The 21656-nt window shown below is 48.8% G+C and overlaps 2 protein-coding genes and 2 non-coding genes across 4 annotated transcripts; 2 read left to right on the plus strand and 2 right to left on the minus strand.

Moving 5' to 3' along the window:
- Positions 1–2997: 2997 nt before the first annotated feature.
- Positions 2998–5068, minus strand: DNAJC30 (DnaJ heat shock protein family (Hsp40) member C30). The gene has a single exon (XM_066382396.1). The coding sequence runs from the start codon at positions 5032–5034 to the stop codon at positions 4357–4359; it is 678 nt and encodes a 225-aa protein (XP_066238493.1). The 5' UTR covers positions 5035–5068; the 3' UTR covers positions 2998–4356.
- An 87-nt stretch (positions 5069–5155) lies between these two features.
- Positions 5156–21319, plus strand: BUD23 (BUD23 rRNA methyltransferase and ribosome maturation factor). The gene is made up of 12 exons (XM_066382395.1): positions 5156–5290; positions 5381–5418; positions 6876–6971; positions 7061–7143; positions 7243–7339; positions 12892–12988; positions 14173–14223; positions 15206–15291; positions 15470–15515; positions 15679–15737; positions 20277–20366; positions 20514–21319. Exons 1-12 carry the CDS (start codon positions 5243–5245, stop codon positions 20566–20568), a joined length of 846 nt encoding a protein of 281 aa, XP_066238492.1. The 5' UTR covers positions 5156–5242; the 3' UTR covers positions 20569–21319.
- TRNAG-ACC (transfer RNA glycine (anticodon ACC)) lies at positions 9877–9952 on the minus strand. Its single transcript has one exon. It is a non-coding gene; the product is annotated as a tRNA-Gly (tRNA).
- On the plus strand, positions 19732–19862 carry LOC136404746 (small Cajal body-specific RNA 20). The gene has a single exon (XR_010751442.1). It is a non-coding gene; the product is annotated as a small Cajal body-specific RNA 20 (non-coding RNA).
- Positions 21320–21656: the final 337 nt, after the last annotated feature.

Genomic DNA, 21656 nt, shown 5'->3' on the forward strand with positions numbered 1-21656 from the left:
TCATTTTCTGAGAGAAGTCAGAAATCTAAGAGTTTTATGCAGTATCCTCAGTTATGAATGTTGGCTAAAGTTATTTTAAGACATTGTGCCAGCCATAGCCAAACACTGTGTGAACCATGAATCTTGATCTTGGTCTGTTCTTGGTCATTCTGAAAAGGCTTTTTTACATCTAGTAGCATTCCCCGCCCCAGGACTGAGTGTGAATGCTGAAGAGAAAAGGCAGGACAGGAGGGCCAACCTACCTCAAGACTAATAACAGGCTCCCAGTTTCTGACAGCCTTAAGAGGTAAGGGCATAGCCTGGCCAGGCAGTGGAGCAGTGGATAGAGCATCAGACTGGGATGCAGAGGACCCAGGTTCGAGACCCCGAGGTCACCAGCTTAAGCATGGTCTCATCTGGCTTGAACCAAGGTCACTGACTTGAGCAAGGGGTTACTCGGTCTGCTGAAGGCCCGTGGTCAAGGCACATATGAGAAAGCAATCAATGAACAACTAAGGTGTCGCAACGAAAAACTGATGATTGATGCTTCTCATCTCTCTCTGTTCCTGTCTGTCCCTATCTATCCCTCTCTCTGACTTTCTCTCTGTCCCTGTAAAAAAACAAACCAAACAAAAACAAAAAACAAAACAACAAGAGGTAAGGGCATAGTGGCTAGATGCATAGTTACACTATCTCCTCATGATACACGGTGAGGATGAACTGTCTGCACTGGCTTCTTAGGAATGAGCACACTGAGTGTTCTCAGCACGTGCAAGTTCATGAGGTCCAAACTCAGGTTCTGCTATCGTCCTAACACACTAACAGAAGTACCCTGAGCTGCTCTGCACAAACCCTGTGGCTGCTAGGGCTACAAGCTGGGCCTGCGAGCAGGCAAGGCAGGCCTTTTCCTATGATCCTAACCATAGGCAGGTGGCAGTGTGTGATCTCATCACAGGGCTGAGGAGCTGAGAGGAGGCAAAGGCCGGGAGAAAGACCACTTTTCTAGTGCACTGAATTCAAGAGAGTGAAGAAGTATCACCACTTACCAGTTGTCCCTTCTCTTAGCCTCTCTTCATGAGACCTGGTGACCTCCAGGAAGCCCAAAGGTCCAAGACATAGCCTCCCTCCCCTCAGCATTTTCCCAAAAAGGACTGTGGTGGCCACTCATCTGTACTGCACCCTTTGTGCCTCAGTCTCAGGCTGTGGCTGTAAGGACACACATATATATTATACATGTGAAAATGTATGTATACACACATACACAAAGTCAGTGACCAAATGGACAGCTCATTGGCCTAAGGTAGGCTATTCTTGTTTTCACTCATGCTGGAACCATTATAGTGAGTAAGGTACATTCTGTGAACAAAATGCCAGAACCTCAGAAGGAAGCAAGAAAACCTACTCCCTCAGCTCTGGGATGGGTAAAGGACTTCACCCAGCAATAAACAAAGAGCAAGAGAGGGAAAAGCAGTTTGGTTCAGGAGAAATAAAGTTGTGATCCAGTCTAAACACAGTATCACAATTGCCTAGAGACATGCACACCTTTGACCCTGTCTTGTTGTCTGAGTGTCCCCATTTAGGACCTGTGTGTGCTGCTCACTCAGCCTTGCTCTATACTTGCAACCCCATTCCCACCACAGTAAGCACAGCCTGGGACAGGCTAGGCCCCTCTTGTCCATCTCCTGTAGAAAAGAGACCAAAGTTGAGCATGTCTGAGCCTTCCTCCACTATCAGGAATTGGAGAACAGCCCCTAAAAGGCAGAACTAATGTCCATAGCGTAGTTCAGGCTCTCCTCCCCAGAGTAAGAAGAGAGAAATGTTACCATGGGGACAAGTTAACACTTCGGTGAGGGAGGGGGGTGTCTCTCACATCTCCCCTTCCACGAAAAGCCCATATTATTCAGTTTAGGGAGGGTAGGGGGCAGGGTCTCTCAAGTTCACTGGAGTAAAAAACGCTGAGGCAAGCAGAATGGTACTATATGGGTACTCTACTAGTTCTAGGCCTAAAAGGGAGCTGAGTTAGATGGTTAATAAATTTTACTGACTACTCTGCGTGAAATATTCTGGTATGTTCCAGAAGTTTCACATAGTCTGGACCCCCCACCCCACCTGAAACCTTCAGGAACTTTCTATTTCCATGTTCTGGGGCCTCAGGAAATGTTGTGATCTTCACAGAAAGAAAACAAACTTGAAAGGTCTATATCAAGGAGCCCATGCAAAAGGCCTCGGCTATTACAGACCACCAGTGCTTTCACATCCAAGACCCAGAAGAACTCCAACTTTTGATAGAAACTTTGATAAAATCTTGCCCCACCTGACCTGTGGTAGCACAGTGGATAGAGCGTTAACATTCACCAGTTTGAAACCCTGGGCTTGCCTGGACAAGGCACAAACAAATGCTTCTCATTCCCTCTCTCTTTTCCGCTCTAAAATCAATAAATAAAATCTAAAAAAAAAATCTTGCCCCAAGGATACCTGTTATGGTCCAACTCCTCCTCTGTGAGAATCACTAGTTTCTGTACATTTTACTAAGCTTCACTTCCTATAGTTTATGTTTCAAAAAGAACAGACTCTTGCCTGACCTGTAGTGGTGCAGTGGATAAAAGCGTTGACCTGGAATGCTGAGGTCGCTGGTTCAAAACCCTGGGCTTGCCTGGTCAAGGCACATAGGGGAGTTGATGTTTCCTGCTCCTCCCCACTTCTCTCTCTCTCTCTCTCTCTAAAAATGAATAAAAATCTAAAAAAAAAAAAGAGAGAGAAACAAACTCTCTCTCTTGTTTTTCAAATATGAAACATAATAACACTAAATGTTCTTTTTCAGACGAGAACGGGAGTGTTCAGGGTGTTATGGCTGTAGACAATGTTCTTTTTCAAAGTACATATGCCCCACCCCCTGGTTCAGCCTGCCTGAACCAGAGTGGGCTCAAATCTTGACTACTTAAGTGTGTGGTAACTGCAAAGTCATGACTAAGGGCTTGTACCTGACCTTTATGGCTAGAGAAAATCAGAGAGGCCAAGTTGAAATGGTTATGGGTTTATCCCAATTTATACAATTATTCCACATAAGAGTGTGAAATCAGGAACTGGTATTAATATACCAAAGCACCTCTGGTTTTGTTTAGACTCTCGAGTTAGGCCAGTACCCTTGTGGTAGATCTCTTGCGACAGTTTCCGGTTTTCCTATCCCACAGCTTTCAACTCAGCCCCAGGGCATAAACATCAGCACTGACAATCGCACAGCCTCGCACTCCCTCTGTGCAGTGACTCCTGGTTAAGAAAGCCTAACTACTACCACTCTAGCCAAGAGAGACTGACCAACTGCTTAGTACAAATTAGAAACAAACAAAAAAGCCTCAGGCAGTTCTGAACAAGGGACTGAGTTTCCTGATACTCAGTACTTCAGTAGTCCCACCAACTCCAAACTCCCAAAATTCCCCACAGCCACGTCTCGAGGACTTGGCTTGTCGAGCCTGCAGTAAGCACTGCAAGCTGGGCAGGATGGGCCACAATCAGAGGAGCTCTACTCCTGGAGGGGATGGGCTGCAGTGTCAGTGACAGGGCTAGCTGGTCAAGGGATGACCAGGTGACAGGTACACTGTCTCAAGGATAAACTTGACTCTACTAGCCTGTTTTAATCACTGAGCCCATTAGAACTACAGATAATAAAGTATGACAGACCTCAAGAGAGCAAATGATTCGCTCTCTGCTGTCATGCCCACAAAGTAACTTCACCAAGGTCATTCGTTAGGTAAGTATGGGCACAGGACACTCATTCCTTAGGCTCAACGCCCTTGTTTTCCCACTCTTTCATGCCACCAACAGAAGGGGGCGTGGGGTTTGGGGCTGACCACAGAATAGGAAGGTTTCCACATATCACATGTTTAGCCTCCATCAGGGCTCACCTGCGGCTTGGGGAACTCACAGAAAGACAAGGTTGTACAACCCCAGAAATTTTCTTTTGGCAGCCAACAATTGGTCACATTGCACGTTTCAAGGTTACAGAGCCCCACCCAGTACAAACATGGGGCAGGAGCAGACAATTCTTGCTCAGAGCTTCACAATAAAGCCAGAGCAAGTGTTCCAGAAGCTGACATCAGGAGGCAACCTCTGGAAGCACGCACCCAAGGGACTCCAGACAACCCTTCACTCTGGGGTCTGCGGGGCTCTTCACTTTAGGTCCTCCTTCTCGGGCATCAGAAAGCCTTTTCTGGACCGCAGAGGGAGGGATGTGCAGTTCAAACGGCTAAGGTTGGGCGGGTGGGGAAGCGGAGGAGGAAAGCGGTTCCTTCGGACCCCAGCAGAGGTAGACTATGGAAGGCGAAGGGTTCAAATCAGGAAAGGCCATTTTCTGGGGTCTGCCCTCTTTCCTTTCTCCGGTTAGAAACGAAAGCCCATGATGATGAAGATTATGAGGAGAAGGAAGATTAAAGCTGTGTCTCGGGTCTCGTCCCAGCGGAAGCCCTTCTTAGCCCGATCCTCCTGCTGCTTGCGAAGGGCCTCCCGCCGGGCCCTCAGGCGGCGTTCGCGCTCCAGCTGTTCTCCGTAGTGCGCCTGGTAGAAGGCGTCAAAGTTGAACATAGTGCGGTTGGCGCCCGTCGCGGCCTGACCACGGTCGTGGGGCCGCGCGGCGGGCGGCGGGGTGCGAGGTGCGGAGTCCGCTGAGGGAGTCTGGGAGGGCTGGACGCCAGGTCCGCGCAGGTCCACATCGCTGAGCAGGCCCCGGTCATACTTGCGGCGCAGGGTGGCACTGCCCAGCACCACGTATGCCTGGGAGATACGCGTAAAGCGCTCGGCAGCCTCGGCGCTCCCGGAGTTGCGGTCCGGGTGGTAGAGGAAGCTCTGCCGGTAGTAGGCGGCCTTGATTTGCGCCTGCGTGGCCGTGGAGGGGACGCCGAGCAGCTCATACAGCGCGGTGCGCGAGTACGGGCCGTCGCCCCGAGAATAAGTCCTCGCTTCTAGGCCCAGGGATGATATTCGGTTTTGTAGAGGCCCCCGAGTCTGCCATAACCTCCACAGTAACAGCCGCGGCAACCTCAAATCGTGCTTGGCAGCCATCTTGAATGGGCCTGGCGGGCGGTGCTAAGATTAACTGGCCAATGGAAGGCTTACATTGTTCTCAGCGCGTTGGCTCTTTACCCAATCGGGTTAAAAAGAAGGCGGTAAGAAGAATGGAGCATGCGTATACCAGGCGGGCGCGGCACCGATGCTATAAATTCCGGACTCCGGGAGACGCCGGCAACAGTAGTCCAGGTGAGGCGAGGATATGGCGTCTAGCCGACGCAGACCGGAGCACAGCGGACCTCCAGAACTGGTAAGTACTGTGGTCCTGCGGCACCCCTTCGTTATATAGGCCCTCCGCATCTTGATTTTCCCTCTTACCCTCTGTTTCTCTTTCTCGCAGTTTTACAACAAGAATGAAGCCCGGAAATACATGCGCAAGTAAGGGAGCTGGAGCTGGTTATTTGGATGGCGTCGGGGGTCGGGAACCGGCAAGTTGCCCTGATCTGGGGCATTGCTTGGAAAGCACACAGAATTGGGGGGGGGGGGGATAGGAGGAAGGGACCAGGGTCAATCCCATTTTTTATACTGGCAAAGTCAACTTTAGTTAAATCTCTGGACCATCTGGGCCTCAGTATGTCGTTAATACGGGAGTGACCATACTTTTCTTTGAAGACGTTGTTGTGACAGCTTGTTTTAAGCATGTGGTAAAATAGGTAGGAGGCGATGGATACGACCAAGGGGTTAGTGCTGTTGGGGGAAAGGAAACTATTTGTAGAACGTGTATTGTGTGCCCCTATTTGTGTTCCTCACTAAGTCCTCTTGGCAACTGTTGCTGTAGTATCTCAAGTTCATAGAGGGTAGGTGTTTCTTTTTTTTTTTTTTTTTTTTGTATTTTTCTGAAGCTAGAAATGGGGAGAGACAGACCGACTCCCTCATGCGCCCAACCGGGATCCACCCAGCACGCCCACCAGGGGGCAACGCTCTGCCCACCAGGGGGCGACGCTCTGCCCACCAGGGGGACGCTCTGTTGCAACCAGAGCCACTCTAGCGCCTGGAGCAGAGGCCAAGGAGCCATCCCCAGCGCCCAGGCCATCTTTGCTCCAATGGAGCCTCGGCTGTGGGAGGGGAAGAGAGAGACAGAGAGGAAGGAGAGGGGGAGGGGTGGAGAAGCAGATGGGTGCTTCTCCTGTGTGCCCTGGCCGGGAATCGAACCCGGGACTTCTGCACGCCAGGCCGACGCTCTACCACTGAGCCAACCGGCCAGGGCCAGTAGCTGTTTCTATAGCTACTCATCAAATCACCTTTTGAAACGTGTCTAATCTGGATTACTTAGAATGAAAAAAATGAAGTATTTCATTCATCACTTTTTGTGTTGATTATGTATTAAAATAACTTGAACATATTGGGTTCAGTAAAATATTGGGTTAAGTAAAATATATTTTTAGATGCATTGGATTTGGTTAACTATTCCAGTTAATTTTGCATATTTAATTTCATCTTAGCTGTGGCATTATATTTCTCATGGGTCCTGCTAGATTTTTGTTGTGCATTGTTGATCCTCATATCTAAGAGTAACTATGGTGTGTAATTCTTCCAGAAAACATGTTCTTAAGTAATACAGCATCAAAGCGTGATAGATTTGAAAATACCCAATGGTTGGTCATCAGTTAAGTGATTATTAACATTGCATCAGGTACAGTTATAATTTACGTCACAACAAAATAACATGTAGCTGTGTTGTATGGACATTTGGGGGTCACTTTTAAATAATTGCTGTTGAGTCTGTTGACCAAAGATGAGTACCTATTCTTTTTTCTCATTTTTTTGATTTTTTTTGGTCAGGGTGCCGTTTTAGCTCAGAACTTGACTACTCACTTGTTTTTCTGCCTTCCTAGCTCTAGGATAATTGATGTTCAGACTAAGATGGCTGGGCGAGCGTTGGAGCTCCTCGATCTGCCTGAGGAAAAGCCCTGTTACCTGTTGGATATTGGGTGAGATCCTGGGACCCAGTCACATTGTCCAGATTGTGGGGCATCTATGTTTCTTACGATGTTGAGTTCCTGTTTGTTGTATCTTCCAGTTGTGGGACTGGGCTGAGTGGAGATTATCTCACGGATGAGGGGCACTATTGGGTGGGCATTGACATCAGCCCTGACATGCTCGGTAAGTATGTTCTGTTTAGCACTGGGGTGGACTACCCTCATGAATATGGAGCAGCTATGCACATTGACTGTTTCTCTCAATTACTCTTCTCTGATACAGATGTGGCCTTCGACCGAGATACACAAGGAGACCTGCTTTTGGGAGACATGGGTCAGGGCATCCCCTTCAAACCAGGCTCCTTTGATGGTTGTATTAGGTAAAAGTCATCATGTTTTGCTTTGAGTCCTGCAGGTCAGTGCTTCCCATACCTGCATCAGAGTCCCATAGGATACCTAAAAATAGATATTCCATGGGATTTTTAGATTAATAAGGTCAGGCCCAAAGGTATGTTTGTGTGTGTGTGTGTGTTTTGTATTTCAAAATTACCTACTGTGATCTTGTGCTGCCAGATTCAGCCACCACTGGTATAGATGCTCTGTCCACTGTCCACTTTGAGTGTGTAGTAGGGCAGGGGTGGTCTTCTGAACAACAAGGAGCCATTTTGTGGGCCTCAGGAGCCATCTTGTTGCCTTCTTGAAGAACTCTGTAGTGGAGAGTGTTCTAGACTGCTCCAGTTTCTTCAGCAGCTTAGGAATCCTTTCTTGAGCGTCAGTCAAGCTTTGAGCATGTACATGGTACTTTATTTATTTATTTTTTGGTATTTCTCTGAAGCTGGAAACGGGGAGAGACAGTCAGACAGACTCCCGCATGTGCCCGACCGGGATCCACCCCGCACGCCCACCAGGGGGCGACGCTCTGCCCACCAGGGGGCGATGCTCTGCCCCTCCGGGGGGGGGGGGGGGGGGTCGCTCTGCCACGACCAGAGCCACTCTAGCGCCTGGGGCAGAGGCCAAGGAGCCATCCCCAGCGCCCGGGCCATCTTTTTTTTTTTTTTTTAATTTTTTTTCCTTTTTTGCATTTTTCTGAAGCTGGAAATGGGGAGAGACAGTCAGACAGACTCCCGCATGTGCCCCACCGGGATCCACCCGGCACGCCCACCAGGGGCGGAGCTCTGCCCACCAGGGGCGGAGCTCTGCCCACCAGGGGGCATCGCCCTGCCACGACCAGAGCCACTCTAGCGCCTGGGGCAGAGGCCAAGTAGCCATCCCCAGCGCCCGGGCCATCCTTGCTCCAATGGAGCCTCGGCTGCGGGAGGGGAAGAGAGAGACAGAGAGGAAGGAGGGGGGGTGGAGAAGCAAATGGGCGCTTCCCCTATGTGCCCTGGCAGGAATCGAACCCGGGTCTCCCGCACTCCAGGCCGACGCTCCACCGCTGAGCCAACCGGCCAGGGCGCCTGGGCCATCTTTGCTCCAATGGAGTCTCGGCTGCGGGAGGGGAAGAGAGAGACAGAGAGGAAGGAGAGTGGGAGGGGTGGAGAAGCAGATGGGCGCTTCTCCTGTGTGCCTTGGCCGGGAATCGACTTCCGCACGCCAGGCCGACGCTCTACCAGTGAGCCAACTGGCCAGGGCCTTTTTTTTTTTTTTTTTTTTTTTTTTTTTTTAATTTTTATTTTTTTAGAGAGGAGAGGGAGAGATAGAGAGAGAGAGAGGAGAGACAGAGAGAGAAGGTGGGGAGGAGCTGGAAAGCATCAACTCCCATATGTGCCTTGACCAGGCAAGCCCAGGTTTCGAACCGGCGACCTCAGCATTTTCAGGTTGACGCTTTATCCACTGCGCCACCACAGGTCAGGCTGTACATGGTACTTTAATAGGTCTTAGACCATTGAAGTTACTGTTGAAAACGTAAAGTTCTTTGTTTTCTATGTAAGTTCTGTATTTGGTAGAGTGTTTTGTTGGTGGAGTGGAGGTAGGGAATAGGAGAGGAAGTCATAGTTTAATCATTGTCTGGGAGGGACCTTCTGTGATCCTAATGTTGAGCATTAGGGATCTGGGTGAGTAAAAATTTGGATTTCCTTTTTTTTTTTTTATTTTTTACAGAGACAGAGAGAGTCAGAGAGAGGGATAGATAAGGACAGACAGGAACAGAGAGAGATGAGAAGCATCAATTCTTCCTTGTGGCCCCTTAGTCTCCTTAGTTGTTCATTGATTGCTTTCTCATATGTGCCTTGACCGTGGGGCTGCAGCAGACCGAGTAACCTCTTGCTCAAGCCAGCGACCTTGGGTCCAAGCTAGTGAGCTTTGCTCAAACCAGATGAGCCCGCGCTCAAGCTGGTGAGCTTGGGGTCTTGAACCTGTTTCCTCCACATCCCAATCTGATGCTCTATCCACTGCACCATTGCCTTGTCAGACTGGATTTTCTTCTAGGGTAAGCTTACATCTGGGAACAAGATTGGGGGAAAAGACATTTCAAGGATAGCTGTTGCTTTTTAGTAATGATTGGGTGAGATGTTCTAAGTTGTAGAAAACCAAACGCCAATGTTATGATCTGTATGATTTAATTATAAGTAGTCATTTCTAGTTTTTTTTCTAACATTTGGGTTAGTTTCTGTTTTTTTTTTTTTTTTTTTTTTCATTTTTCTGAAGCTGGAAACAGGGAGAGACAGTCAGACAGACTCCCGCATGCGCCCGACCGGGATCCACCCGGCATGCCCACCAGGGGCGATGCTCTGCCCATCCTGGGTGTCGCCATGTTGCGACCAGAGCCACTCTAGCGCCTGAGGCAGAGGCCACAGAGCCATCCCCAGCGCCCGGGCCATCTTTGCTCCAATGGAGCCTTGGCTGCGGGAGGGGAAGAGAGAGACAGAGAGGAAGGCGCGGCGGAGGGGTGGAGAAGCAAATGGGTGCTTCTCCTGTGTGCCCTGGCCGGGAATCGAATCCGGGTCCTCCGCACGGTAGGCCGACGCTCTACCGCTGAGCCAACCGGCCAAGGCAGTTTCTGTTATTTTTATTAGTGTAAGTACTTGATTCTTTTTTTTTTTTTTCTTCTTTTTTTTTACAGAGACAGAGAGAGAGTCAGAGAGAGGGATAGATAGGGACAGACAGACAGGAAGGGAGAGAGATGAGAAGCATCAATCATCAGTTTTTTGTTGTGACACCTTAGTTGTTCAATGATTGCTTTCTCATATGTGCCTTGATTGTGGGCCTTCAGCAGACCAAGTAACCCCTTGCTTTAAGCCAGTGGCCTTGGGTCCAAGCTGGTGAGCTTTGCTCAAACCAGGTGATCCCACGCTCAAGCTGGCAACCTCGGCGTCTTGAACCTGGGTCCTCTGCATCCCAGTCTGATGCTTTTATCCACTGCGCCACCGCCTGGTCAGGCTTTAGTTGTTGTTTTTTTTTTTTTTAATTTAGTGAGAGGAGGGGAGGCAGAGACTGACTCCCACATGCACCCCACTGCGATCCACCTGGCAAGCCCAATAGGGGGCGATGCTCTGCTCATCTGGGGCCCTTACTCTGTTGCAACTGGAGCCATTTTTTAGTGCCTGAGGCAGAAGCTATGAAGCCATCCTCAGTTCCAGGGCCAACTCGCTCTAATTGAGCCATGGCTGTGGGAGGGGAGGAGAAGAGAGAGAGAAGCGAGAGATGCTTCTCCTGTGTGCCCTGACTGAGAATTGAACCCGGAACTTCCACACTCTACCACTGAGCCAAACAGCCAGGGCCCATTTCTAGTGTGTTTTTAAGAGGCGAGATGGTACACCATACTTTCCTTTTTGTAATATTTACTATATGTAAGACATTGTACAGGGTGCTCTGGAGTTTGGAAATAAAATATAGTGCCTGTTTTTAAAACTCTTCATGTCCCTGGTCAGTTGGCTCAATGGTAGAGCGTTGGCCTGGCACATGCAAGTCCTGGGTTCAATTCCCAGTTAGGGCACACAGGAGAAGCACCTCTCTGCTTTTCCACCCCTCCTCCTTCCCTTCCTCCTCTCTCTTTCCATCCCTCTCCCACAGCCATGGCTCATTTAAACAAGTTGGCTCCAGGTGCTGAGGATGGCACCATGGCCTTGTCTCAGGTGCTAAAATAGCTCAGTTGCAACAGCCCCAGATGGGCAGAGCATTTCCACTTAGTGGGCTTGCCAGGTGGATCCTGGTTGGGGCACATGCAGGAGTCTGTCTCTCTGCCTCCCCACCTCTCACTTACTTAAAAGAAAAAATTCATCATGGTTAATTAATTAACAAAGATCAGGTTAAACATAAGCTGAGTGTGTGGTGTACACTAGGGAATCATGGGACCACCAGAGGTGTGAAGGAAGCAAGAGAGCACAGGAAAGTTGAAAAATGAGAGGCTGGGCCCTTGAAGCTGGGAGGAATTTGGATAGTTAAGGAGAGGGTTTCTAAGTAAAGGAATAGTGTGAGCATAGGTACAAAAGTGGGTGGGGAAAGAAGAGATGTCATAGAAATTGAGATTGTAGGGAGTGACAATATCAGATCTCTGTGTGTATGTGTGTGTTTTTAATTTTTTAAATTTATTTATTCATTTTAGAGAGGAGAGGGAGAGACAGAGAGAGAGAAGGGGGGGAGGAGCTGGAAGCATCAACTCCCATATGTGCCTTGACCAGGCAAGCCCAGGGTTTCGAACCGGCAACCTCAGCACTTCCAGGTCGACGCTTTATCCCACTGCACCACCACAGGTCAGGCCTGTGTGGTTTTTTTTTTTTAAGAGGCAAGGGGAGGGAGAGAGATGAGAAGCATGAACTTGTAGTTGCGTCGCTTTAGTTGTTAACTAATTGCTTCTCCTGGCCAGGGTGGGGGGGCAAGGGGCTCCAGCCAAGCTAGTGACCTTGTGATCATGTTGATGAGCCTGCTCTCAAGGCTGTGACGTTGGGGTTTCAAATCTGGGACCTCCACGTCCAGTCAGGCTCAGATCTGTGTTTTAGGAAAATTAATATAGGAGAAGAAGACAGGAGAGATGGGTTGTTGCAACAGTAGAGATGATAAGTGCTAACCTAGGAGCGTGGTGGGGGAAAGTAAAAGCTTGGAGAGGCAGTGGGACAAATCAGGGTTTGGGGTTCTGTGGTTGGGTGGGTGTTCATAGCACTGAGGAAGGGAATGCCAAAAAGGACATAGTAGCTGCTTGAAATTTTAAATCTGAGGATTATTGAGACAACAGGTATAGTTGAAGGAACTGATTTTGGAAGAGACTGTGAATGGCTTTATAAGTACTATAAAACATGTTTCCTGTGACTTAGAGCAAGGGAATGTGAAAAGGGAGGTGGTAAGAGCCTTGATATGATGAATAATTTTGAACTTGAGATGCACGTAGAAAAATGTTGAGAAAATATTTCTTTGAACTGACTGCAAGGAGGTTAATGCTGATCTTCCGTATACCCTGTTAGGTCCAGTGTTGTAGAATAGTGACCTAGAGTTGACCTGCGCATGCCAAGAAAGGGAGTGGGCAGGAGGGTTTTACCTGGACATCAAGGATGTGTGGTGTATGAGTCTGGAAGAGGCAGGGGTGAGCCATGTGTGCTGGTCACTTTCCTGACTAGGTCCCTTCTCGTTCTTTTTTTTTACAGGAACAGAGAGAGAGAGAGAGGGATAGATAGGGACAGACAGACAGGAATGGACAGAGATGAGAAGCATCAATCTTCCATTTTTCATTGGGACTCCTTAGTTGTTCATTGATTGCTTTCTCATATGTGCCTTGACCGCGGCCTTCAGAGACCGAGTAACTCCTTGCTTGAACCAGTGACTTTGGGTCCAAGTTGGTGAGCTTTTTTTTGCTCAAGCCAGATGAGCCCGTGCTCAAGTGGTGACCTCGGGATTTCGAACCTGGGTCCTTCTGCATCCCAGTCTGATGCTCTATCCACTGCACCACCGACTTGTCAGGCCCTTCTTGTATATTTCTTTTTCTTTCTTTTTTTTTTTTTAGCATTTCTGCTGTGCAGTGGCTCTGTAACGCTAACAAGAAGTCTGACATCCCTGCCAAACGCCTGTACCGCTTTTTTTCTTCTCTTTATTCTGTGCTGGTGAGTATAAGATCTCCCCATGTGGGCTGGCTGCCTATCCCTTCCTTGCCCTGCAGGTCGAGTGATGAAGTTAAGGGGTCCCATGGCAGGGCTGTTTGGGTGGGACTGCTTAGGGTGGCAGAACCTATTGTGAACCTCAGCCTAAACAGAAAGTTAAGTGGGCTGGCACTCCTTAATGAAATGCAAAAGATGCTGATGTCAGAATCTGTGACTGATTACAATTCCTGTGTCCATGTGCTGAATTTTAATCAGTAGTTGGTTTGGGGACATAGACTCCAGAGTGAGGACAGGGACATCATGTCCAGGATACACAGAGCATACCTTCCAGAGCATCCACATCCTCTGACTCCCATCCCTTCCTCCTCCCACTGCTGATGCTCAGCTGGAGACTTGGATTAGATCAGGGGTCCCCAAACTTTTTACACAGGGGGCCAGTTCACTGTCCCTCAGACCGTTGGGGGGCTGCCACATACAGTGCTTCTCTCACTGACCACCAGTAAAAGAGGTGCCCCTTTCCGGAAGTGCGGCGGGAGCTGTATAAATGGTTTCAGGGGGCCACATGCAGCCCGCGGGCCGTAGTTTGGGGATGCCTGGATTAGATGATAGTTTGAGATTCCAAGTCCTAAAAATGAGTTCTTTTACTCTTTTGAAGGATTCAGGTGTTTCTTGGTCTCCTTAGTCTCCTCTACCTCACCTAGGATGGGTTGTTTCTGCAGATGGCTGCCTGGTCTTTTGCATTCCATGGTTTCTCTCCTGTTTATGCACTAATGTTAATCCTGAAGTTCTGAGGCCTTTGTGTTTGCCTCCCTGCTGAGATGCTCTTTCTCATGTCTTTGAATGACCAGCTTCCCACTATACAGGGCTTTGCTTGAGTGTTTCTCCAGGAGAGGCCTTCCTTGAACCAAAAATAAACTCAACAGGTTTTTTGTCACTTACCATCCTTTTGTCCTAATTTACTTTTCTTTTTGGCTCTTAATCTCTACTGTAAATTAGCTGCTCCCTCTGCTAAAATGTGAACTCCAAAAGTTCAGAGGCCCTTTTGTTCATTGCTGTATGCCCAGCCCTAAAAACAATGCCTTGCACGTAATGGGAACTCAAATGTCAGTGAATAAGGAAGGGAGGAGTGTCTGGGTCCTGACGCCATAGGAGGTTTGTAAGATAGTGAATGTTTCTGTTTCTTGTAGGTCCGTGGAGCCCGAGCTGTTCTGCAGCTGTACCCCGAGAACTCGGAGCAGGTGAGCCTCTTGGCTTCTAGAGGTGCAGGGAAGGGGGGAGGGTCCAGAACAGGTAAACTGCCCTTGCCCTGTTCCTCACTCACCTTCCTGTCATTGAGGAGTGACAGAAGAACCTTAGGCCGGTTGGTGGGAAAAGAGTGGTCTTTATCGTCCTCTTGTTGACTATTGATTTCCTGAGATTTGAATGGGTCGATGGGTCCCTGGGCTAGAAAGTAAGAATTGTACTGTAATTCCCTTGAGAGAAGTGTATGCCATGGCTGGTTCTAGCCTGCACTTTCTCTGTGTGGCTTTTGGGAACTCAGAATTGGGAACAGTCTAATGAAGAAGACCTTTGACCTGTGGTGGTGCAGTAGATCGAGTGTTGATCTGGAATGCTGAGGTCGCTGGTTTGAAACCCTGGGCTTGCTCGGTACGGGCACATATTAGAAGCAATCAATGAACAACTAAAATGAAGCAACTATGGAGTTGATACTTCTCCCTCCCTCTCTCCACTTTCTCTAAAAATAAATAAATAAATAAATAAATAAAAATTATTTTGAGAGAGGGATAGAAAGGGACAGACAGGAAAAGAGAGAGATGAGAAGCATCAATTCTTCGTTATGGCACCTTAGTTGTTCATTGATTGCTTTTTTATTCTCATGTGTGCCTTGACTGGGGGGAGGGGGGGTGCTCCAGCAGAGCGAGTGCCTCCTTGCTCAAGCCAGCGACCATGGGATCACATCTATGATCCCACGCTTAAACCGGTGACCCCGTGCTCAAGCTGGTGACCTCTGCATGGGGTCCTCTGCATCCCAGGCCAACACTTTATCCACTGCACTACCACTTGATCAGGCAATAAATAAAATCTTTATTAAAAAAAAGATGATGACCTTTAGTTTTCCCAGGCAAAGTCCATAGTGGAACCAGATTGGCTTAAGGGGAGAGGGGAAAAGCATGTGCTCCCTCAGCTTCTCTTTGTGACTCACCGATGTTCTGTCCTCAGTTGGAGCTGATTACAACCCAGGCTATCAAGGCTGGCTTCACTGGTGGCGTGGTGGTGGACTTTCCCAACAGTGCCAAAGCAAAGAAGTGAGTGCTGGGGCCACTGTGGTGCCCGTGCTGCTGGATAGAGGTTGGTGGTGGAATCAGAGTAGTGCTGGGTCCCTGGGGCACAGGCAGGAGGCCCCTGACCTGTTTATGGAAGGGAAGGTGAGGACTTGTCTTGTCCTACAAGGCTTTTTGAGTCCTTATACTTTTCTTGTTTCAGGTTCTACCTCTGTTTGTTTTCTGGACCATCGACCTTCCTGCCAGAGGTGAGGGAGCCTGAGTTTTCAGGCCCATGTCTTTTGGGTTCCCTTTTGTGAGGCTGGGCCTAGTACATGTTGGGAGGGCTTACGCCTGGTGGGTGCCCAGGCTGGGGTAGGGCAGATGGGTTAAGAGAGCGCCAGGGTGATCTAAGCAATTTGGTTCCTACAGGGCCTGAACGAAATGGAGGATGAAGAGGAGCCCAGGGAATCCACATTCACAAAAGAGAGGTAAAGTGAACTGTAGGTGAACCTGCTTAAGGTTCAGGGAGTTACTGCCACTAGATTTATTAGACATGGCAGAAGGTGGCAAGAGCATTTCTCTATGCGTGCACCAGGTCCCAAGCTCAGATGTGGCAAGGATATCAAGGTGGTAACAGAACCAGGGAACCCCTTGGGCCTGTGCCTGCTGTGGGCATCCTTGCAGCTTTACTGTCGGTGTTACCTCTTGCACGCCTGGCAGGCTGTCCCGTCCTTTCCCTAGGCTGCCTCCACCAACGTTCTGGACCCATCCCCTCTTGGCTCTGTGGATCTCCTGTCTTTTGCATCCTTACCTTTACTCTCCTAGGCCATTCCCATCAGCTCACAAACATGCTGCAGTTTCTCATGTCTTCCCAGAGATCCTCCCTTTACCCCTTAACAACTCTTAAGTTTAATAAATAAACCCTATTTATTTGCTTCCCTTGATTTTATATAACTAAACTCCTCCTACTTGCCTCTTCCTGCTTCCTACCCTGCCATTCTCTCAGTCCACTTCTCTGGCTCATGCTTCTGTCTCCTCACTAATTACTCCTGCCAAGGCCACCACCAACCTGTCTTGCCAAATCTGTGGTCACTTCTCAAGTCTTTTTCCCTACTTTGTCCTTATCTTAACTTCCATGCTCAGTAGGAGCTGACACAGCCCATCACACACTTAACACTTTACTCACTTGGCCTCCCACTCACTGTCCTGGTTTTCTCTTAACCTTACTGGTTGTTCTTCTCTGTCCACTCTGCTAGCCCCTCTGGAGCATTCAGGCCCAACCTGGACCCCTTCTCTCTCTGAATTGCCTTAAACACTAACAGCAGGTTCATAACTCAGATTTATATCCTTGGCCTCAATCTCACCTTTGATTTCCAGCCCACTTTCTGAGTATACATACCCGAACTTCCCACAGATGTCTCGAACAAAACAGTTCTTGGTATTCACCCCTAAATCTCCTTCCTCCATTCTTTACCATTCTCAGTCATTCGTGTCTTTCTTACATCTCATATCCAGTCAGTCCTTCATCAAGTCCTGCATCCCTTCCCTCAGTGTAGATCCCAGTTCCAGCTCTTTTCCCCCACTCCCACCTGGTCCTAAGTCACCGCCAGTCTTGCCTGGATTACTGAAACCTGCCTCACTTGTCTCCCTGCTTTGTCTTTGCTTCTTTCCATTTATTTTCTGCGTGGCAGCAAGACTGATCCTTTTTCTTTGTTAAAAAAAAAATTATCCGCTATTTTTCTATTCATTGTCTTCAGTTGAGTTCTCCTTACCTTTATTTTTCTTAACACCTTTAACTGCTCTAAATCCTACTTTTGTTTACATGGTTATTTGTATCCCCAGCTAGAATGAAAACTTTGTGGGTACTGGTATTATATCCCTGATATCAAGAGTATCTTGTTAATAAAAGGCATTCAATATTTGTTCAATGAATAATTAACTATAAGATAGTGAAGAAGTTATTTCCTAGTTCTGATTGATATGAATGGAAGGTGTTAAGACTTTGAAGACATTTAAGGGAAAAAATGGACAGAGAATTGAATTGAGTTTGGAAGGCCCACTGTTAGTGAAAACCACTATTGTGTTCCTTGTGTCCACCACAGATTTATGTGGTCTGATTTCTTGTCCTTCAGTAGTCATCTCTCTTAGCTTCCTCAACCTATGCGCCATGGGGACTTTGGGGCTCTTCTAGATGTTTTCTGCTCTGAGGCACCCATCACCTGCTCCCCATGAGTGGTCCCATCTAGTTCACAAAGGAAGAACAAGTTGTTTAACCTCCTCCATCCATCTTGGGATCCCTCTGGTCTCTTATCCTCACACCGGTGTCCACAGATGACATGTCCTAACTGTGATTTGAGCATCCATTTCTCTATTTTAAAAGGGGGAGTGTCGCCACCCACTTGGGCAGTGTGTTGAGGGTAGAGAGCGTGTTTTTACAGGACTTGGTAGTGCTTGACACAGACCCCACCTCCACCCCCACCCCCGTTCTGTAGGCTCTTACTCTTCCAAACTCAGAGTTGGGGAGAGGAAGGAAAGAAAGAGACTTTTGGCCTGTTGGAATGATTATCAGGCTTTTCCCATTACTATCACTCTAATCCCATTTTGGCCACTTACAAATTTCACCTGTGCATTTTTTGTTTGTTTGTTTGTTTGTTTGGGTTTTTTTTGTGTTTTTCTGAAGCTGGAAACGGGGAGAGACAGTCAGACAGACTCCCGCATGCGCCCGACCGGGATCCACCCGGCACGCCCACCAGGGGCAACGCTCTGCCCCTCCGGGGTGTCCTATGCCGCTACCAGAGCCACTCTAGCGCCTGGGGCAGAGGCCAAGGAGCCATCCCCAGTGCCCAGGCCATCTTTGCTCCAATGGAGCCTCAGCTGCGGGAGGGGAAGAGAGAGACAGAGAGGAAGGAGGGGGGGGGGGGTGGAGAAGCAAATGGGTGCTTCTCCTACGTGCCCTGGCCGGGAATCGAACCCGGGTCCCCCACACGCCAGGCCGACGCTCTACCGCTGAGCCAACCGGCCAGGGCCTCGCCTGTGCATTTTTTAATCCTTGCCATCTGGCCTCCACCTTACCACTCCTAAACCACCCTTGAAAGGTTCAGTCTAACCGCTGAACCTTTGCCACTGTTGCCCACCTCGTCTGGGCCAGTCACCATGTTCCCCAGCTACTGATACCTCCCCTGATGACTCTTGACCATTGCTGCTCCTGTGGCTCACTTCTTGCCCCTGTTCATTGAGCCCCACAGCTCGCCCTTCCTTAGAGACACACGGGGATTAATCCTTCATCTCCAGACCCCAGTTTGCAGCTGTCTCTTGCTTTGTACCTGGCATGTCACACTCTTGCATCATAGTTGTGGGCCCTTTTACATGTCTTTTATGAACCACTGACAGTCTACACACTAATACTAGATCATGTTGTCATTCCTTTGGTTTAAAATGTCACCAATTTCCCACAGCTTACTGAAGGGAAGGCATGCTCCTTGCTGGTGGTATACACACCTCTATGGACTGGGTTAGCCAAGTGATTGACTTTTTTTTTTTTTTTTTTTTTACAGAGAGAGAGAGTGAGTCAGAGAGAGGGATAGACAGGGACAGACAGGAACGGAGAGAGATGAGAAGCATCAATCATTAGTTTTTCATTGCGTGTTGCAACACCTTAGTTGTTCATTGATTGCTTTCTCATATGTGCCTTGACTGCGGGCCTTCAGCAGACTGAGTAACCCCTTGCTGGAGCCAGCAACCTTGGGTTCAAGCTGGTGGGATTTTTGCTCAAACCAGATGAGCCCGCGCTCAAGCTGGCGACCTTGGGGTCTCGAACCTGGGTCCTCTGCATCCTAGTCTGACGCTCTATCCACTGCGCCACCGCCTGGTCAGGCAGTGATTGACTATTTTTAATGTGATTCTGAGTTTTGTTAGGTTAGAATAGAGGAGAAGTAGTAACAGAAAGGATCTGTCACGCAGTCCGGCTTCCACTGGTCCTCTAACGAGGAAGCTTTTGTAGGAGGTGGTGAATTAATCTTCCACAGACCCTTCTTATACCCATGACCTCAGGCACACAGCACTTGTCTGTTCCCTAACCTTCCCCTTTATTCTATTCCGTGTCCAATTTTCATGTATTGCTTCTTGTCTGGAGTGCTGTCCCCACCGCCTGCCTGTAAAAATACCAGTTTATCTCCATGGCCATCTTGTTTTCCCAGACCCTGTGCTTTTCCTTTCCTGTCACTCCCTCAGTTAGCTCCTGGCCTCTCTGCACTTGCTTTGCCTGTGTGGATGAGCTCTGCCACACAGCACAGCCCTGGACTCTTCCGGGGCAAGGCTGCTTGGTAACCCTTGTAGAGCATCCATGGGCTGTACATGCAGGTGCTCAGGAAATTGTGGTCACTCAAATGGCGAGCATCCCTGCTTGGTGTGAGTTATGCCGGAAACTGATCCAGCTGCCAGGTAGGGAAGTGGTTGAAAAGTCCAGGCATTCCCTGTTCTCAGGGCCTCTCTTCCATGGGGCTGTAGGGGTTTCTTTTCTCCTCAGCCAGGGCTGGAGGCCAAGATCAACCTTTGAGGATCATTGTCGGGGCTGCCATGAGCTGGGCAGTCCTGTTTTCCTACCTCAAATATTTGTTTTAGGGAGCCCGTACTTGATGGTGTATGCTGACCTCACAGCCAGACTAGGGCCTGAAGTGGCAGCAGTGGGCATTGGGCCTCTAGCTTTGTGTAGATAACTGCTAGGCTCTTGTGAGCCAATCCTGGCCTAGGTTGCCCCAAAAGTAGTCTTGTCCGCTGCCTGCCCACCTACCACAAAGATGCCTGCGAGAGAGTGGGGGCTTGCACCTCCTGTCCTACTAAGTAAACTGCTTTGACCCCGCTGATGTTACCAGGATGGGGGGGTTGTCCAGAAGTGGGACTTACATTGTAGAAGGGGCATCTGAGGCTACCTAACTCAAAGGAAGCTCACTGTTTTTCTCTGCCTGGATTAATTTTGGTGCCAGCCAGCCTGCTTCATCCATCAACTCACAGCTGTGTCTCCTGCACAGGGTCCCATATAGCATTGCAAGGCGCGGGCTGGTGAAGAAGAGCCGGGAGTGGGTGCTGGAGAAGAAGGAGCGCCGCAGACGTCAGGGCAAGTGAGTGCTTGGGCTGGGGAGAGGCTGCTGGGGATAAAGGGACATCGTGGCCACTAAAGGCCCACCTACCTTTGAAGGGGTCCCAGAGGTTCGTTGTTCTCTCTTCTGAAACTCTTCTGTTCTTCCCGCCCCTGTATTTCTTCACAGGAAAGTCAGACCTGACACTCAGTACACCGGCCGCAAGCGCAGGTCCCACTTCTGAGCAGTTAGCTGCATCGAATGGGACAGCTCGGGGTCCACACAGTTGGGAGCTGTGCCATCCAGCTCAGGCACTTGCCTCTGGAAAGCTTTATATGTTAAAGTGTCTCTTTCATCAGTTGACAAAATAGTGTTTATAAAAAAAGTCCTAAAAATATTTTCTTCATTAAACAGTGTTAAAGCATCTTACTTTGTTCTAAAAGCAATAAACCACTTTCTCTGTAACTGGCATTTTCCAGCTTTGTGATCCTAAACAAATTTAAGTTCCTCTGTTGGTGGAAGCTAGCAATTAATTCTGTAGGTATAAATTAGGTTTAAAGAACTGAACATGAAAGTTTTCTTTTTAACCTACAAGATTAATCTGGGGTTTATATTAGTAGGCAAAGTTGGGAAGATGGGTAGGATGAAGTGGGTCCATGGTGCCCACTGGCCTGAGGCCTCTGCCCACTCTGGTTTCCCTATGGTCAGAAAGCATTATCCAGCCTAGGAGTCTGGGCTGCCCTTTGGCCCTGAGCTGCACTGGCAGCTGCTGACCAGCCCAGCACTTGGTTTTCTCTGGCCTTCTGTCCAGTCACTGGTGATCAGAGGGAAAGTCCTACTTAGCTGGGGCATGGAGGGGACTGTCTAGATCAGTGGTCCCCAACCTTTTTTGGGCCACGGACCGGTTTAATGCCAGAAAATATTTTCATGGACCGGCCTTTAGGGTGGGACGGATAAATGTATCACGTGACCGAGACAAGCGTCAAGAGTGAGTCTTAGACAATGTAACAGAGGGAATCGGGTCATTTTTAAAAAATAAAACATCATTCAGACTTAAATATAAATAAAACGGAAATAATGTAAGTTATTTATTCTTTCTCTGCGGACCGGTACCGGTCCACTGCCCGGGGGTTGGGGACCACTGGTCTAGAAGACTGATAAGAGAAGGGGTCCACTGGTCACCATTGACTTGAGAAAAGTGGAAATCTGGGCCATCAATGTCAGCCACTGAGCAGGGGCTGAAACAGGCTGTGGTGAAAGGACCAGAAGGTTTGCAAGTTGAAGCCTGGGGAGCAGGCTGGGATCCTTGCCTTGAAGTCCCTCCCCCCTATT

The sequence above is a fragment of the Saccopteryx leptura genome, chromosome 4 (genome assembly GCF_036850995.1).
Source record: "Saccopteryx leptura isolate mSacLep1 chromosome 4, mSacLep1_pri_phased_curated, whole genome shotgun sequence".
Classification (NCBI taxonomy): Eukaryota; Metazoa; Chordata; class Mammalia; order Chiroptera; family Emballonuridae; genus Saccopteryx; species Saccopteryx leptura.

Bases quoted from the DNA above. Each gene is read 5' to 3' on its own strand.
- DNAJC30 (XM_066382396.1), bottom strand. From the start codon at position 5,034: ATGGCTGCCAAGCACGATTTGAGGTTGCCGCGGCTGTTACTGTGGAGG.
- BUD23 (XM_066382395.1), top strand. From the start codon at position 5,243: ATGGCGTCTAGCCGACGCAGACCGGAGCACAGCGGACCTCCAGAACTG. The intron at 12,989-14,172 runs GTGAGTATAAGA...TGTTTCTTGTAG, and splicing joins CTTCTCTTTATTCTGTGCTG to GTCCGTGGAGCCCGAGCTGT. The intron at 15,738-20,276 runs GTAAAGTGAACT...TCTCCTGCACAG, and splicing joins TCCACATTCACAAAAGAGAG to GGTCCCATATAGCATTGCAA.